Genomic DNA, 19,913 nt, shown 5'->3' on the forward strand with positions numbered 1-19,913 from the left:
CCGGGAGGAGTCCGAACACACCTCCCCCAGGGACGTCAGTGGCGCTCAGCCGGGAGCCAGAAGCAGCATCACAGGACACTGCCGGTTCCTCCATGGAAGCCGGCAGGAGACAACTGAGGCTGTGGAGAGGGCAGGCCACAATGTCATTTCAGAGGATCCACCTCCTGCCCTCTCCAAAGCCTCAGTTGTCTCCTGCCGGCTTCCATGGAGGAACCAGCAGTGTCCCGTGAGACTGCATCCAACTCCCAGCTAAGCGCCGCTGACGTCCCTGGGGAGGTGTGTTCAGACTCCTCCCGGCACCCCCGGATCTTCCAACCTCCATCCCTGGATACCGGTGCCAACCTGCAGCTGGATGTACGCTACCCACACCACCCCTCAGTACATTATGTTTGGGGACCAGCTTCCTTGAGTACCTGCATGTCGACGCTGGCTTTCTTTCATGTAAGTGCCTCTGAATAAAATTTGTTTTTATACAATATATTTCTGACCTGGTGCCCTTGTTTTTCCTTTATCAACATGTCTGGAGGGATTCCTCACCTCACCTAGGAGCTGCCGGTCTTTGCACCCCACATCTATCACAACAGAGACCATCACATTCCCATCCATCCATCCTGGACATCACATTCCCATCCATCCATCCTGGACATCACATTCCCATCCATCCATCCTGGACATCACATTCCCATCCATCCATCCTGGACATCACATTCCCATCCATCCATCCTGGACATCACATTCCCATCCATCCATCCTGGACATCACATTCCCATCCATCCATCCTGGACATCACATTGAAGTCTCACATCTATGGACAGGTTTTTGGATTTTATTCATAGACTCTGTGTTATTGCATCCACCATGCATGGTTCTTTATTCATGTTGTTGCAGTGAGCGCTGACCCATAGATCTAGGTCGGTGTATTATTTTACTGACCTATACCATCAACACTAGAAACCAGGGCCATTTCTAAGGACAGAAGGCTGACACTGATCACTCTGGTACCCAATACAACCTAAAAATGAGCTAAACCATCAACACCTGGAACCAAGAACATTTCAAAGAAAACAAGACTGACATTGATCCTCTGGTACACAGGGAAATTATTAATGACCTATACCATCAACACTGAAAACCAGAGCCATTTTAGGACATAAGGCTGACACTGCTCACTGTTACCCAGGACAATTTTCTTACTGACCTACACCATCAACAACAGGAACAAGGGCCACTTCGAAGGACACAAGGTTGGCACTGATCACTCTTGTACTCAAAAATCCTAATAATCAGTTATACCATCAATGCTAGGAACCAGAGCGATATCCAAGATTCGTCCATGACGAATAGCAGCGTGGCTGGCTCCCCCCGACGCGTTTCCATTGAACTCCAGTCCCAGAAGCCGACTCTTCAGTGGAAACGCGTCGGGGGGAGCCAGCCGCGCTGCTATTCGTCATGGACCGCACTGCAGGCAGCCGTGATTATTTAATCTGAGCATTGCTGTTCATCTACGGATGTTTGTAAGTGTTTGCCTTTTATTTCAATAAAATACGTGGGTAACGCACTATTAGTTCCTTCCTTCTTTCCATGGTGGTTTTTCCCTCTGAAATTTCCATTCCCGGAAGTTTCCGGATCCATGTAGATAAGAAGCAGTCTGACTCATCCATTCCATTGGGCGCCATACCATCTCTGGCAGATCAGATATTGGATTCCCTGGTACCACAGCTTTGGCTCATTTCTCCCTGAATTGTGGTAAAGCCCCGTACACACGTACCGATTGTCGGCCGTAAATATTCGGCTGACGGCCGATCGGCCAATTGTAGGCTTGTTAGTATGATGCTTCTGACAGCCGACAGCGCATTTTCGGCCGAACAGAATCTGTCGTGCAGGCATTAAAATTTTTGTTGGCCAACACCAGAACGGCCGATTGTTCGCCAGTCAGTACAGAATTCGGCCGACAGACAGCCGATTAGCAAGACTGGGCATGCTCAGAAAAGAAAAAAGACAAGGAAAGTTAACCATCACATGACATCACTTCTGCAGTCGGCTATTGTTGGCCGACAAAATTCGTGCGCAGTCTTTTGCACTTTTCAACCGACAGGACAGCCCTGGACAAAAGACGGCCGATCGTTCGGCCGACGATCGGTACGTGTGTACGGGACTTTAGAGTCCATCTTCATCACCTGGGTGTCACCATTACTATTGCACTACTGTTTTAATATCACGTTAGTGGATTATTTGGTAAGAGGCCATTTGGGCACCTTCAACACATGTCAGTGTAATCCCAGCAGTTGGATTATTTCACCTGTCAGTTTGGGCAATTTTGGTTCACCTTTTACTTTCAGATGAAAGAGACTTTTTCACTATAAAAGAATCATTTTTGCACAGTGTGGATTATTGTTTTCATTCATTTGTCACATTGGATGCTATGTCATTTTTTGTTTATTGTTCATAGAAGCGCACTTTTATAACGTATTACATATAGGTTATAATCTTTCCCTACAGATGTTCTTTACCTTAGAGATGGACTACACTAGGAAGCAGGGACAGTTCTATGGACAGAAGCCTGATGCTCTGCTCTCCACTTTGGCCAACAGATGTCCTATACCAGTGAGGGTGAACATTGGCACCCCAGATGTTTTGGAACTACATTTCCCAGGATGCTCAACTACACTGCAGAGTGCGTGAGCATCAAGGGAAATGTAGTTCCAAAATAACTGGGGCCCCAACATTCGCCATCACTGTGACCTATACCATATAGATGGAAAACACTGGGATCCAGGGACAATTCTAGCAACACAATGCTGACGCTATAGTCCCCAGTCCAGCTTACCTACATATGTCCTAGGACCTATGCCAAAGAGATGGACAACACTAGGGACCAGGGACAATCCTAGGAACAGAATGCTGACCCTCTGGTCCCACGTCTGGCCTAAGGATGTCCTATACTATAGAGATGGACAACACCAGGGACAATCCTAGGAACACAATGCTGACGCTCTGGTCCCTAGTTCAGCCTACAGATGTCCTATACCATAAAAATGGACAAAACTAGGGACCAGGGACAATCCTAGGAACACAATACTGACCCTCTGGTCCCAAGTCTGGCCTATGGATGTCCTATACTATAGAGATGGACAACACTAGGGACCAGGGGAAATCCTAAGAACACAATGCTGACCCTCTGGTCCCAAGTCTGGCCTAAGGATGTCCTATACCATAGAGATGGACAATCCTAGGAACACAATGCTGACCCTCTGGTCCCAAGTCTGGCCTAAGGATGTCCTATACTATAGAGATGGACAACACCAGGGACAATCCTAGGAACACAATACTGACCCTCTGGTCCCCAGTCTGGCCTATGGATGTCCTATACCATAGAGATGGACAATCCTAGGAACAGAATGCTGACGCTCTGGTCCCACGTCTGGCCTAAGGATGTCCTACACCATAGAGATGGACAACACTAGGGACCAGGGGAAATCCTAAGAACACAATGCTGACGCTCTGGTCCCAAGTCTGGCATAAGGATGTCCTATACCATAGAGATGGACAATCCTAGGAACAGAATGCTGACCCTCTGGTCCCACGTCTGGCCTAAGGATGTCCTACACCATAGAGATTGACAACACTAGGAACAATCCTAGGAACACAATGCTGACACTCTGGTCCCAAGTCTGGCCTAAGGATGTCCTATACTATAGAGATGGACAACACTAGGGACTAGGGGAAATCCTAAGAACACAATGCTGACCCTCTGGTCCCAAGTCTGGCCTAAGGATGTCCTATACTATAGAGATGGACAACACCAGGGACCAGGGACAATCCTAGGAACACAATACTGACCCTCTGGTCCCCAGTCTGGCCTATGGATGTCCTATACCATAGAGATGAACAATCCTAGGAACAGAATGCTGACGCTCTGGTCCCACGTCTGGCCTAAGGATGTCCTATACCATAGAGATGGACAACACTAGGGACCAGGGGAAATCCTAAGAACACAATGCTGACGCTCTGGTCCCAAGTCTGGCCTAAGGATGTCCTATACCATAGAGATGGACAATCCTAGGAACACAATGCTGACCCTCTGGTCCCACATCTGGCCTAAGGATGTCCTATACTATAGAGATGGACAACACTAGGGACCAGGGGAAATCCTAAGAACACAATGCTGACCCTCTGGTCCCAAGTCTGGCCTAAGGATGTCCTATACCATAGAGATGGACAACACCAGGGACCAGGGGAAATCCTAAGAACACAATGCTGACGCTCTGGTCCCAAGTCTGGCATAAGGATGTCCTATACTATAGAGATGGACAATCCTAGGAACAGAATGCTGACCCTCTGGTCCCACGTCTGGCCTAAGGATGTCCTACACCATAGAGATTGACAACACTAGGAACAATCCTAGGAACACAATGCTGACACTCTGGTCCCAAGTCTGGCCTAAGGATGTCCTATACCATAGAGATGGACAATCCTAGGAACACAATGCTGACGCTCTGCTCCCCAGATGTCCTATACCATAGAGATGGACAACACCAGGGACAATCCTAGGAACACAATGCTGACACTCTGGTCCCTAGTCTGGCATAAGGACGTCCTATACCATAGAGATGGACAATCCTAGGAACACAATGCTGACGTTCTGGTCCCCAGTCCGGCCTAGAGACGTCCTATACCATAGAGATGGACTACACTAGGGACCAGGGATCTTTTCAGGCACCGAGCTCCCCCTCAGTCCCCCGATCGTATCTCACCCTCCGTCTCTCCATCACTCTCCAGCTCAGGCTCCGAGTCCCCCACATACACGGCCAGAGACGACAGGACATTCTTCTTACTCGCCGCCATCGCTCCCGTCGCACCTATGACGCATTTCCGGCGTGCGGAAGGAAGGTGTGTGTGTGTGAACGTATTCCCATAGCAACAGAGGCCGGGTCTGCCTTCATCATCAGTGTGCGCCGCGCCGGCGGAAGTTGGGAGGAAGTTTGCGTGGAGATGACACACGTCTGTACAGTTGGTGTTCTCCGGGGGGACAAGCTGGCTGTCCATAGCAGAGGTAGAAGGAGACACCTTACTCTTCATATGTCAGTGTGGCTGGTCACCTCTGCTCTGACAGTGCTGATATTATATTGGTGTTTATTACTTATATGGCCCCATACATAATACAATGGAGACGTAACTACAGGGAGAACTTTTTATTTCTCACTTTTGTATAGACTGAATAGGGATGAGAACTCCTGTCACATTGTTATTGCTGTCTGTGTCTCCCATTGGGGAGTTTTCAATTCACTTCCTGTCCCAGAGACAAAACAGGAAGTGAGAGGAAACCCCTTCAAAGTGAGATGTTTTTTACCCTTCAGCCTGGAGCTGGGATTCCAAAGACAATTTTAAAGGCACAACTTTTTTTTTGGATTGAGTAAGTTATAACCCCAGTCAGGTTTGTTTGGCCACCTGTGTCCTATTGCGGATATTTCCCCTTCCTGCTACATAACCGACACAGGAAATGATGGGAATTCCCCCCCAAAGTCAGGGAATTCCTTGTTGTCCCCAGAACTAGTGTCCCTAATGGAAGATCCCCCCTCTATTCCTCTTCTGTTGAAGACATAACATTTGGATTCTTGGTGATCACTGTAAACAGGTCAAACAAGCTGGGCTTTAATGAATGAAAAGGCCAACTCCAGCCAAGACTCTTTATACAGGTTTGGAAAAAGAGCAGATAAAGGGTTGGAGGTTTTATTGTCATCTTTGCTCCCATTGGGGACATCTCCCCTCACTTCCTGTCAGGACAAGATGGGAAATCTCTCCAATGGGGATGCATGCAAAAAGCAATGATCCGTTTTACTACATTGAGGAAAGATTCTGATTTCTTACAATGGGGTTGATGTACTACAGGCAAAGAGACAGCTAATATTGTACCTATTCACAGGAAGGGCAGCAAAATAGAAGCTGGCATTTACAGGCCAGTAAGTTGTAGTCACGTTAAAGGGCTACTAAACCCAGGAGCCTGCACTCACTATATCTGCTCTCCAACAGTACACAGAACATGGAAATGCAATAGTTTTAGTAAATATAAACCGCTGAATGCCTTTTCTCATCAGCAGTATAAAGCAGTCTTGTGACTTTTATCAGTGTCCTGCCAAGCACTGGTTAAAGCTTGAAGGGTGAGTTTTCTGACTGACCTATGAGACTGCAACCCCCTGACCCTCTGTTTGGACAGTGCTGATTGGCCCTGTGCTTATCACATGCACACTCCCAAGAAAAAAAAAAAAACCCTCTAGCAACACACACCAAACTGAGTATGTGCAGAGTGCCTCCATAAACTCTGTGTTATAAAAATTATCAGGGGTCAGGAGGAGGGAGAGGGGAGGGGGGGGGTTTAGAGTAGACAGGATCAAACAGCCTTGTTACACAAAGCAGAGGATTAACCCCTTAGGTTCCACAGTGTATAACAAGCATGCGTGACTGCATACACACACTGATTTTACTGTTTAGTAACGTTTTAATGGAATCATTCCTGAAAAGAAGAATCGTTGATCACCTAAAAGTATGCAACTTGCTGGACCCAAAGCAGTAGGACTATTGCTTTTTACTGAGATTTGATCATATCAGACTAATCTGACTGAATTTTTTTTCACTATATTACCAATGTTTTGGACCAGGGTGGTGCTGTGGACGTAGCATATCTTGATTTCAGCAAAGCATTTGATACAGTTCCACATAAGATCTAATACAAAAGTTGTACAAGCTAGGACTTAACCCTTAGGTGGTTCAATGGATATGCAGTTGGCTAAAGGACAGATACCAGAGTGTGGTTGTAAATGGGGTTCACTCAGAACAGGAAGCAGTCACTAGTGGTGTACCACAAGGCTTTGTACTGGGTCCTGTTCTATTTAATCCATATGTAAGTGATAGAACTAAAGGTTTGTTGGGCAAGGTATGACTTTTTGCTGATGACACAAAGGTGTGTAATAGGGTTATTGTCTCCTGAGGCGTCTGTAAAATGGAACATGGTTTGACATTGCTGGAATATTGGTCAAAGCAGTGGAAACTAAAGTTCAATGTTTCCAAATGTAAAAAAACGCACACGGGGAAAAAATCCCTTAAAAGTGTACAGTATTGGCCAGACTACAGAGGAAAAATATTTGGGGGTTCTTATTTCAGATAAATCAAAATGAGCAAACAGTGTGACAAGCCAATAGAATTCTAGGATGCATCACTAGAGGCTTCACCAGCAGGAGGAAGGAGGTCCTGATTCCTGTATGTAGATCTTTATCGGAAGGAGGTCCTGATTCCCCTATATAAATCTTTATATCACTAGAGGGATCACCAGTAGGAGGAAGGAGGTTCTGATTCCTCTATAGAGATCTTTATATCACTAGAGGGATCACCAGTAGGAGGAAGGAGGTTCTGATTCCTCTATAGAGATCTTTATATCACTAGAGGGATCACCAGTAGGAGGACGGAGGTTCTGATTCCTCTATAGAGATCTTTATACCATTAGATGGGTCACCAACAGGAGGAAGGAGGTTCTGATTCCTCTATAGAGATCTTTATACCATTAGATGGGTCACCAGCAGGAGGAAGGAGGTTCTGATTCCTCTATAGGGATATTTATACCATTAGAGGGGTCACCAACAGGAGGAAGGAGGTTCTGATTCCTCTATAGAGATCTTTATATCACTAGAGGGATCACCAGTAGGAGGAAGGAGGTTCTGATTCCTCTATAGAGATCTTTATATCACTAGAGGGATCACCAGTAGGAGGATGGAGGTTCTGATTCCTCTATAGAGATCTTTATACCATTAGATGGGTCACCAACAGGAGGAAGGAGGTTCTGATTCCTCTATAGGGATATTTATACCATTAGATGGGTCACCAGCAGGAGGAAGGAGGTTCTGATTCCTCTATAGAGATCTTTATACCATTAGATGGGTCACCAGCAGGAGGAAGGAGGTTCTGATTCCTCTATAGAGATCTTTATACCATTAGATGGGTCACCAGCAGGAGGAAGGAGGTTCTGATTCCTCTATAGGGATATTTATACCATTAGAGGGGTCACCAACAGGAGGAAGGAGGTTCTGATTCCTCTATAGAGATCTTTATACCATTAGATGGGTCACCAGCAGGCGGAAGTAGGTCCTGATTCCTCTATAGGGATATTTATACCATTAGAGGGGTCACCAACAGGAGGAAGGAGGTTCTGATTCCTCTATAGGGATATTTATACCATTAGAGGGGTCACCAGCAGGCGGAAGTAGGTTCTGATTCCTCTATAGGGATATTTATACCATTAGAGGGGTCACCAACAGGAGGAAGGAGGTTCTGATTCCTCTATAGGGATATTTATACCATTAGAGGGGTCACCAGCAGGCGGAAGTAGGTTCTGATTCCTCTATAGGGATATTTATACCATTAGAGGGGTCACCAACAGGAGGAAGGAGGTTCTGATTCCTCTATAGGGATATTTATACCATTAGAGGGGTCACCAGCAGGAGGAAGGAGGTTCTGATTCCTCTATAGGGATATTTATACCATTAGAGGGGTCACCAGCAGGAGGAAGGAGGTTCTGATTCCTCTATAGGGATATTTATACCATTAGAGGGGTCACCAGCAGGAGGAAGGAGGTTCTGATTCCTCTATAGGGATATTTATACCATTAGAGGGGTCACCAGCAGGCGGAAGTAGGTTCTGATTCCTCTATAGGGATATTTATACCATTAGAGGGGTCACCAACAGGAGGAAGGAGGTTCTGATTCCTCTATAGAGATCTTTATACCATTAGATGGGTCACCAGCAGGCGGAAGTAGGTTCTGATTCCTCTATAGGGATATTTATACCATTAGAGGGGTCACCAACAGGAGGAAGGAGGTTCTGATTCCTCTATAGAGATCTTTATACCATTAGATGGGTCACCAGCAGGCGGAAGGAGGTTCTGATTCCTCTATAGGGATATTTATACCATTAGAGGGGTCACCAGCAGGCGGAAGGAGGTTCTGATTCCTCTATAGGGATCTTTATACCATTAGATGGGTCACCAGCAGGCGGAAGTAGGTTCTGATTCCTCTATAGGGATATTTATACCATTAGAGGGGTCACCAACAGGAGGAAGGAGGTTCTGATTCCTCTATAGGGATATTTATACCATTAGAGGGGTCACCAACAGGAGGAAGGAGGTTCTGATTCCTCTATAGGGATATTTATACCATTAGAGGGGTCACCAGCAGGAGGAAGGAGGTTCTGATTCCTCTATAGGGATATTTATACCATTAGAGGGGTCACCAACAGGAGGAAGGAGGTTCTGATTCCTCTATAGGGATATTTATACCATTAGAGGGGTCACCAACAGGAGGAAGGAGGTTCTGATTCCTCTATATTGATCTTTATATCACTAGAGTGATAACCAGCAGAAAGAAGGAGGTTCTCTCTCAATCTCTCCTCCTTTCCTCCTGACTGATGTCAGCGGGTGATACTCGGGCCCCTCCCGCTGTACCAGTCAGATCGAGACAGGGGAGAGGCTGATGGATATCGGTCTCACCGTGGTTCAGCAGACTGTCCGGCGGCTTCTCCTGTGCTCGACTTCCGGGTGCAGTGGGGGTTGTCAAGGCGACGCGTTCTCGGAGCATGCGCTCCTTCTTCAGGCCATCAGCCACGTCCAAGGAGCTGGAGCCGCCGAGGCCATCCTGAAATCCTTCCTCCCAGGGGGACACATACATCTGGATCTGATCTTTTGAGCCAGAAGCACACTCTGTATAAAGTGTGAGTAAGGGTTCTTTCACACGGCCCGCCTCCGTAGGCGGATCCGTGTTGCTCAGCGGGGATCGATCCGCGATCCCCGCTGAGCCGGCGGATGACAGCTCCGTCTCCGCTTGCAGAGCGGAGAGGGAGGTGTCTCAGCCCCCGCTGCCCTCTATAGGGGATCGGAAGAGAGCGGACCTCCTGTCCTCTCTCATCAGATCCGATCCGCTCCGATTACTGAACTGATGGAAAAATAGGGTTTCCATCCGTCCAGATTTCACGGACAGGATCGGATGCGGATGGCAGCGGGTGTCAGCGGACATGTCTCCGCTGACACCCGCTGCCCCATAGAGCTGCATGGAGGATCCGATCAGATCCGCCTAAAAAACTGACAGGCGGATCTGATCGGATCGCCCGTGTGAAAGAGCCCTAACTATGTTTCTTCTGCCCTAATAAACATTTAATTCTGCACTCAGATGGCGCTTTTTGTTTTCCTCCAGTTACTGATACAATGGGGGAGGACTCAGAATCTGGTGCATCTGTTGATGGTAGCGAATCAGCTTCTAACTTCAGCTTTTCTGTTCAAGTAGACCTATAGGTAAAACATTTTTTTTTGGTCTATATAGAGTAAGGGAGGGTTATAACCCCTGTCAGATTTTGTTTTCTCCATCTGTGTGTCGTTGTGGAGATTTCCCTGCACTTCCTGTCCCATAGCTAAAACAGGAAGTGCAAGGAATTCCCTGCAAGTTAAAATGATACTGTACTAAAGTCTTGTGGTTTTTTTTTTTTCCTTTAAAAATAAATAAATAAAAAAAAAAAAAAAAAAAAAACATGTCATCCTTACCTGTTCTATGTAATGGTTTTGCACATAGCCTGGAACCTCCTCTTCTCGGGTCCCTCGCCGGTGCTCCTGGCCCCTCCCTCCAGTTGAGTGCCCCCACAGCAAGCAGCTTGCTATGGGGGCACCCGGGCCAAGCCACAGCTCCCTGTGTATATTCAGACATGGAGCCACGGTTTGAGCCTACCCCCTCTCTCTCCTGATTGGCTAACTGACTATGACAGCAGTGGCAGCCAATAGAGCGACATTTTTGCAATAATAACAATATTTTTCAATTTTTTTTATATGAAATTCCCCCAAAAAATGTAAAAATCTGAATTTTTTAACATTTTTGGCCAATTTGTTTTCTGCTACATATGTTTGGTAAAAAAAATCATAATAAGTGTATTCTGATTGGTTTGCGCAAAAGTTATCGCGTTTACTAACTAAGGGAAAGATTTTTGTAATTTTTGTTGTTTTTTTTTTTAACGAGTAATGGCGGCGATCTGCGATTTTTGCGGGACTGCGACATTGCGGCGGACAGATCGGACCCTTGACTGACATTACTACAGTAATCAGTGCTATACATATGCACTGTTACTGTAAAAATGACACTGGCAGGGAAGGGGTTAACTTTATTTGAGAGGGAGGGGTTAAGTGTGTCCCTAGGGGTGTGATTCTAACTGTGATTGGATGTGGCTTTACATGTAACAGCGGAGATCTACGGTCCTACATAGCAGGACCGTTAAATCTTTGCTGTTACACAGGGAAGAATGAAAGGCGGCTTTGTTTACATCAGCCGCCTGCCTTTCTCCCTTCACAGCGGACGATTGCGAGTGACCGGCGGACATCGGGTCCGCCGGTCACACGCGCGGAGGTGTCCGTGAACGAGCAGGGGCAGGAGTGCGCCTCCGATGGCGCCTGCTTGCCCAATATTGGCTCACAGGCTAGTGACGTACCGGTACGTCACTTTGCCTGGCCGGGGCTGAACGCCGCAGTATATGTACTTGCGGTGGTCGGCAAGCGGTTAATGCATAGAATGCATTAAGATAAAAAAAAAAAAAACACTTCTGACTTTACAACCACTTTAACATATTTTCTTGGGTACCTCCAGCTCACCAGAACTAGTGCCCCCCATTGGAAAATTTCCCCTTTGTTACTTTCTGGGGACAACCCAAAATTTTGGATTTTTTATTACTTTCACTTTTAATGATGGTAAACAGGACAACTAGAGAGGATGAATCGCCTTAACAGGGGGGACAGACAGCAATATAACCTGACAAGCATACTAATCCTCCTTCACCCTATCAAAAAAAAAAACTGCCTCCATTTAAATTTTAAAGCAGAGCTCCACCCAAAAGGGGAAGCTCCACTTGTTTGTTTTCTCACTCCTCTGCTGCCACGTTTGGCACCTTTTGGGTGGGACAGGGGAGGGGGGTTTTTGACAGGTACCCATCCCAACTTCCGGATGACCCTTCTCCATGGCAGAAGTTCAGCCCTCCTCCTCCTTCCCCCGCTGTCGGGTCATTCATAAAGCGCTTCGTGCATGCACAGTAGGGAACCAAGCTGTGAAGCCGCAAAGCTTTACTGCCAGTTTCTCTTACATGGAATGGTGGCAGCACCACCTGAGAACCGATTGAAAAATTGGCTGGAGTGCTGACATTGCGGGATTTCTGGACAGGTAAGTGTCCTAATATTGAAAGTCAGCAGCTACAGTATTTGTAGCTGCTGACTTTTAATTTTTTAGTGGGGAGGGCTAGAGCTCCTCTTTAAGCGTTGTCAATAAAACCCAGAAGCTGATTGGTTATTATACACAACTTCCCAGGGGAGTACTGGCAGCCTTAGACCTTGGGGGGGGGGGGGGGGGCGGGACAAGTTCAGTCAAGTGGCCCATTGAACCACTGAATTGAAGGGCCGGGGAACACATCCTCTTAGGGGTTTTAGTATGGACCTTGGGACCTGTAGTCCTTCACTAGTTGGGGGGAGCAGGGGTGTGTGAGCTCTGGGGAGTTCATGTTGAGACCTGTTGTCCTTCACTTTTGGAGGGGAAATATCCCTAAAAGTGAAGGACTACAAATCCCAGCATGAACCCCTGAGATCCAAGAATTTGACCCTTAGATGTCCCAGGTTAATGCTGTGACCTGTAGTCCCTCACTAACTAGGGATGGTGGGGTGTGACACATCCCAAGCTCTGAGGGGCTCATGCTGGGACCTATAGTCCTTTGCTTTTAGGGGGTCAGAAGGAGGGGAGCTGCCCTCTGAGGTATACTTGGAACTAAAAGGGTCTAGGGTGCTCTGAGGGAGAAAGGGGGGCTGAAAGAATTCTAACAGCTTGTTCAGATGTTCAGCTATCATTGCTTGTGTTTGAGAGGCAGTGAGGGGGCAATATCACCTCCTCACTGTCTGTTTTATTCCTAAAAATGCTGACCCTCTGTGCTACAACTCTGTGCATTGCATGTGGTTGCAAGGCAGTTGTGGTCCAGGCCCACGCTTATTCGAGTGGATGTTTGGGGGTGGTAAAATCATGGTTCAATCTCTTGCTTTTTACCTCTCCCCACCTGCTTCTGAGTGAGTCCTATGCCTTTTTTCACTTGTGATTGGGTGGGGGGGGGGGGGGTGTCAGGGTAAAAACAGGCTGTTAAGCTATGGTTTTACTGCCCCAACCTGTCACATTCAATGGGCATTATAGCCTGCTAAATGCAACTTGTTTCAGTGCAGCCCCTAACCAGTGTAATCTGACAGCTCAGGGTTTCCTCCATCCACCCCCTTTTGCCTGAGGCTGTCAGTGATAATGTGATCTGAGCTTGTGCATGCGCAGCTCACACCATATTTACAGTCCACTCTGTGTGCCGCTGTGATGTGACTCCCGTGTGCATGCATGGGAGTGATGTCACCATGGCCTGGCCATTTAAGTGGCTGAGCTTATGAAAACAGGAAGGAAGACTGAGCACAAATGGAAGCGCTAGGGAGCTCCGTTTGCAGTTAAGTCGGTCATAATGTGCTAGTATGCAGTGCACACTAGTACATTATTGACTTAAGCATGCAGGGGGAGCATTTTATAACATTTTTATGGGGACTTTGCTACCACTTATATTCATAGAGTAATGTCCGCGCCCGATAGGAATATCAGCGGCATGCAAAAAGTGTCAATATACTAAATATAAAAAGGAATTTGCAGCGCTATTAGCAAAGATTGAGGAATCTCAAATTATGTGTCCATCATTCAATCCAAATCAACAAACCAAATTACAAGTACAAATAAAAATAAATCTCACAACGTGTCCTTGGTCAGCCAAGTGTCCATATCAATAAATTATGTGAATAAAAAGTGTTCGATTGCTCAATATTCATGCGACTGTCCAAATAAAAATAAAAATAAAAAACAGATATAAAAAAGGTGTCCTTGATCATATGAAGGTGTCCAGAAAAATAAATCCAAGTGCAAAGGATGAAAGTGCTCTGTTGCCAAGTGTAGCGGATATCATATTTGCCTCCACCAGATAACTGAAATACAAACTCACTAAAAAGAATTATAGGACAGCAATTATGGCCTCAGGTGATGGTAGCTTTCCTCTTGGATTACCACTGTCAGACTGTCATGGATCTCTCAAACTTTGGATGGATGATTGACCATAGAGGTAAGGGGGAGGAACTCTGCCAGGAGTCCTTATGTCATCAGAGCCATCATTGGAGACACCTGAGGACAATGAGCGGGAATCCATCAACTGACATAATTTACCCAATATGGCTGGCAGACATCCCTGTTTGCACTATTTTGATATTTGAGAGATCCATGACAGTCTGACAGTGGTAATCGGAGAGGAAAGCTACCATCACCTGAGGCCATAAATGCTGTCCTATAATTTAGACCGCAATTCTTTTTGGTGAGTTTGTATTTCTGTTATCCAGAGAAGGGAAATTATAGTTTCTACACTTGGCAACAGAGCACTTTTCATCCTTTGCAATTAGATTTATTTTTCTGGACACCTTCATATGATCAAGGACACTTTTTTTTTTTATACCTGTTTATTTTATTTTGACAGTCACTGCTCACTGTATGGTGAGCAATCTAGCACTTTTTATTCACTTAATTTATTGCTATGGACACTTTTGTTTGACCAAGGATATGAGATTTTATTTGTATCTGTAATTTGGTTTGTTGATTTGGATTGGATGATTTGAGATTCATCAATCTTTGCTAATAGCGCTGTAATTTTCTTTTTATATTTTTATACTTTAAAGGGCTGCATAGAATGTGCTAGGGCAGTTGGAAGAACTGAAAAGTGGAAAAGGATGGAAAAGGTGTTTGGACTCCTGTGGAATGCCCAGATCTGACCTCTGAGCCTGTATGATGTGTGTAAGACCTCTTTCACACTGGCTTTCCACCCAGCGAAATCCGTTTTGTTCAGTGGGGATCGATCCCCTGGTTCCCGATGAGCAGGAAGATGACAGATCTGTTTCTGCTTACTTTGCAGAGACAGAGCTGTCAGATCCCCGCTCTCCTCTATGGGAGATCGGATGAAAAGGGACCGCCTGTCTGTCTTCATCTGATCCAATCCTCAAGACAGATGGAAAATAGGGTTTCCATCTGTCTGGATTTCAGCCATGTCACCGCTGACATCTGCTGCTCCATAGAGTTGCATAGAGCATCCGATCAGGTCCACCTGAAAAACTGACAGGCGGATCGGATCGGAAAGCCTGTGTGAAAGGGGTCTAATTGTCTAATGCTGATTTATGTGAGAAGATAGCAGATAGACAAGAACGGGGGGGGCATCTGATTTACTGCAGGACCGTATCAGTATTTGGGAAGGAGAAGAGATATGTGGAGGGAAGGGGAGTGAAGCAGAGGGGGAAATGACCGGTGTAGCAGGACTTATAGGTGAATGTAACTTACCAGGAAGGAAGGCAGATTGACTCGGGAACGAGATGGAGTTGATAAGACAGGAGAGGGGTTATTAAACTTCAGGCAGAGTTGGTGCAGCTCAAGGAGTTGGGGAATCCAGACATTGTATAAAGGGACAAGGAGTGAGTGAGGCAGGAGAAGCGGCTGAAGCTTCCCAGTTGCGGAAGAGGTGGAAGATTCTCCTCCGCTTTGAATGCTGGGGCCTTGGCCTTGCTTTTTCCTCCTCGAGACCATGACTTCACTGGTTGCTAGACACCAGGTTGCAGGCGATCCACTAGCAACCAGTGCAGAATATACAAGCCAGCAGTAGAACAAACTGGTCTCGGCCGGCCAGGTCACTCTGTACATAAAGCGGAGCTGCTGCTGCAGTAGTGGCCTTTTCTGAGGGCTTTAGATCAACCACCCTGCCCTCCCAGCCCAGTCCGCCCCTGCAGCTTCCTCAGATTCTGTGTGCTCCAATTTTAGTAACTCTCTCCCAGTGAAATAGAATGTATTAAAGCAGCCCATTCATTTTGAAAGTGTGCTAAAAAAATCAGACATGAAACAAATATTTATTGGATTGATGGGCCTACAGGGCACCACATCCCTTTATAAAGGTATACAATATAAAATTACCAAGCAGTTGGGGCTTTAGCGGTGCCAACAAATGCCATCTATCAAAAAAAGTCTTGTAAATGTATAATACTATATAAATGTTAAAAATAATTGACTCACTATAGCATGACACTGCGGGATCCGCTTGCTCGGCGGGGAATCTCTCTCCGCTGATCCTTGCTGAGCAGGAAGACGACAGTCTGAGTCTGCTCCGCTATGCACAGTAGACATGGACACGGTCCTGCTCTCCTCTTTGGGGCAATCGGATGGAAACCGACTGCCTGTCTGTTTCCATCCAATCACCTGGACAGATGGGGAATTGGACCACCGTCTGTTTTTGGCAGTTGTGTCTGCTGACATCCGCTGCTTCATATAAGAGAATGGAGGGTTCGATCGGTTTGGTCTAAAAAACTGACGGACAAACTGATTGGACAGTCCATGTAAAAAGGAGCAGAAGAACTTTTATCAAAACTGGAAAAGCTATGCATGGCAGCCAATCAGCTTCCATCTTTTATTTTCAAAGCTTAAGGCTGGCCATACATGTTACAATTTTCTTTCAGTTTTCTGTCAGATTTTCTTGAAATTGACCTTCAAGTATGTAGTACGAAGGCCTGCCTAAATAGATACAAGTGAATGTTTTGTTTAGCTTGGACCTTACATTATGTGGTTTGTGGTAGATCTACCAGAAAATTGTACAACAAAAGTTGAACATGTATGGCCAGCCTTACTGAACCAGTTGAAGATAGAAGCTGATTAGTTGCCATGCAAAGCTGCTCCAGTTTTGATGAATTCCCCCCCCCCCCCCCCCATTGTTTATAAGCTTTGCAGTTCCCACAGTACTGCTGTAGCCACCTTGGCTTTGTGCTATTCTAGTCATCTGAGCTGCAGGCCCTGTTATTCCCTGCCCCACAGCACACATAAACAAAGGGGTGGGATGCTGGTGACATCAGGGCATGTGTCCATATAAGGGTACTGATGTCACCAGCTTCCCACCCATTTATATATCTGTACGGGGTTGGGATTGATTCAGCCCTCAGCTCATTGGAGCTAAGCCATAACTAACACAAATGTCAGAACCTTATGGAGCAGTTACTATTGGCAGAGACATATCTGATACATACCCATACCACTAATACAGATGTCACAACCATATAGAACAATTGTTATTGGCAGAGACATATCTGATACATACCCATACCACTAATACAGACGTCACAACCCTATAGAACAATTGTTATTGGCAGAGACATATCTGATACATACCCATACCACTAATACAGACGTCACAACCCTATAGAACAATTGTTATTGGCAGAGACATATCTGATACATACCCATACCACTAATACAGACGTCACAACCCTATAGAACAATTGTTATTGGCAGAGACATATCTGATACATACCCATACCACTAATACAGAGGTCACAACCCTATAGAACAATTGTTATTGGCAGAGACATATCTCATACATACCCATACCACTAATACAGAGGTCACAACCATATAGAACAATTGTTATTGGCAGAGACATATCTGATACATACCCATACCACTAATACAGAGGTCACAAGCATATAGAACAATTGTTATTGGCAGAGACATATCTGATATATACCCATACCACTAATACAGACATCACAACCCTATAGAACAATTGTTATTGGCAGAGACATATCTGATACATACCCATACCACTAATACAGAGGTCACAACCATATAGAACAATTACTATTGGCAGAGACATATCTGATATACTCATGCCATCCAACATAATGAGCTGGTGTTCACTACTGCTATCCTTCATTCCACTCAATGGCACATAATAAACTCCCTATCTGTAGTGCTGGGTGGCCACCACAAATTGGATGGTATGGTGACTGCCTTGTACCAATTATTTAGTAATTTTACAAGAAAACCAGACGTGCCATGCATTGCACGCTATGCTATGTGATAACTGAATGTATTCGAGAAAACCGCACCAATTTATTGTTTTTGGGTGTTAAAACAGTCAATAATGTACTGTAAATGGGGAGCCACAGCACACTAATTCATGTGCAGTCTGCTTTCTGTGCATTGTGATAACAAGGGCATTAAATGCAAACCTATAGTTAGGGATGGGCCCAAAACAGCATTGTCACCATCAATTAAACGTACCCAAAGCAATGATATGCAGCTGACACTGCAAGAAGTAAATGTAGACATGAAGTAACTGCCAAAAGGCCACAGGAGAAGAGCAGCAATGAGATGTATAAATAAAAAAAGGTAAAAGCAGTATTTAGCAAATGTTGTTTTTTTTTTTTTTTTATTTAAAAAAAAATCGACGATTTTATATTATATTCTGCAATATTTACATTTTTGGTAAACTCATTCAATGAATCAAAGCTCTGCAAGCTGAGATAACATGCACTGCATTGATTCATTCACACTAACTACTAGAAAAAAGAATGAATCCTTACATTTAAGAGTGCCTGTCATTTTAGATCCATCATAGCAGTGCCTGTTAGCGGGCATCCACTCACCTGCTGCTGTTACGTCTCTCACCTTGTTGTGTCACTGCCGCATCACCAGCCGTCCCATTAAAGTGAATGCAACCGTCGGTTGCATTTACGAGTCAACAGCGGGTCAAAGATGACATTTGCTCTTCAAAAATTATGATTTAAATCAAGTTGAGTTAAATCAAGCCTTTTACTATTGATTTAAATCATGATTTGAATCAACTTGTTTTAAATCAAATCCACCCTGTTTATGATGCACAGTTCCTTAGCAAATGATATTTGATGTTCCTGCTTTAAAGAGTATCTAATTGGATCCTGGAAACTGACCGCAGGTAAAAGCTCAGTGTACCATTGAAAAATCCTTGCATGTATTTATACATGTTTGGAAATGTCCTCCAAAGACAGCAGGTTTGACAGTACCGGTGTGAATGAGGTCTTTCTCAACCTTTTCAACACAGAGGAACCCTTGAAATAAATTTCTGGTCTCGGGGAACCCCTGCTAAAAATTAGAAATCTACAACTCATGACACATTAGTGTGACAGTCAGTGGGAAGAATGCTCCTTACTCTTCTCATCATTGGGAAGAATTACCCCCTTACAGATAGGTAAAAGGAACAATGGTGTCATTGGAAACTTATCTGAGCGGCAGAAATTGTCCATTGGTCAGGGAACCCCTAGCAATCTCAGGAGGAACCCCGGTTAGGGTTTTCATCAACTTTCATTGTGATGTCACGTCAGTGGTTTGCAAGTACCAGTTATGGTTGTAAAGTATATTGAATAAATTCTATTGCTTGTAGTACCATAATCCAGTTTTACTGCTAATTGTTTTTTTTTTCTTTTTCCTCTTAGTAACACACTGACGTACCATGAGACTAGGATAAAGAATTATTATTCGGTAAGACTTATCTGTGAAGAATGTTTTCATAAAGTAGACCTCCTGGTAAACTGATACATACACAATTTAATTAAATAAATGGGTATAAACTTTTTGCATGCCAAAATAATTTGTAATTCTGTTTATACTTACTGGTGATTCAGAGCCCATTGACACAGGGGCGACACGACTTGCCGGGGCGACCTCGGCGCAACATGCACGGACTTCATATCATTGAAGTCAATGCAAGTCGCCTCCAGGTCGCCCCAAAGTAGTACAGGACCCTTTTTTCTAAGTCGGAGCGACTTGTGTCGCTCCTATTAGAACGGGTCCTGTGCTAATCAATGGCAGGCGACCCACCGCGACTTGTCAGGCGACCAAGTCGCCTGACAAGTCGCGCTAGTGTGAATGGGGACTTAAGCACCCCTACTATACTGCATAGCCAGGAAGGCAACAGTACTGTTTCCTGTTACTGCTTTTCAGTTTCTTGGTGTT

At 45.3% G+C, this 19,913-nt stretch overlaps 3 protein-coding genes across 6 annotated transcripts in view; 1 reads left to right on the forward strand and 2 right to left on the reverse strand.

Annotated features, from left to right (window-relative positions):
- The window catches only part of SAP30BP (SAP30 binding protein), a 97,234-nt gene extending 92,329 nt beyond the window's left edge, over positions 1–4,905 (reverse strand). For both annotated transcript variants that reach the window (XM_082273014.1, XM_082273013.1), the window contains exon 1: positions 4,755–4,905. In XM_082273014.1, the coding sequence (XP_082129140.1) occupies positions 4,755–4,845 (91 nt within the window). In that variant the 5' untranslated portion in view covers positions 4,846–4,905. The remainder of the gene's footprint in view (positions 1–4,754) is intronic.
- The window catches only part of MYO15B (myosin XVB), a 764,404-nt gene that overhangs the window by 238,236 nt on the left and 506,255 nt on the right, over positions 1–19,913 (reverse strand). The gene's annotated exons all lie outside the window — the stretch shown is intronic.
- The window catches only part of RECQL5 (RecQ like helicase 5), a 276,003-nt gene continuing 261,023 nt past the window's right edge, over positions 4,934–19,913 (forward strand). Inside the window, exons 1-2 of one of the 2 annotated variants that reach the window (XM_082273010.1) lie at positions 4,934–5,053; positions 19,394–19,439. The gene's annotated coding sequence lies outside the window, so the exon portion shown is untranslated. The remainder of the gene's footprint in view (positions 5,054–19,393; positions 19,440–19,913) is intronic. The other variant, XM_082273011.1, reaches the window with a different exon arrangement.

This window comes from Pelophylax lessonae, assembly GCF_965119305.1.
Source record: "Pelophylax lessonae genome assembly, chromosome: 11".
Classification (NCBI taxonomy): domain Eukaryota; kingdom Metazoa; phylum Chordata; class Amphibia; order Anura; family Ranidae; genus Pelophylax; species Pelophylax lessonae.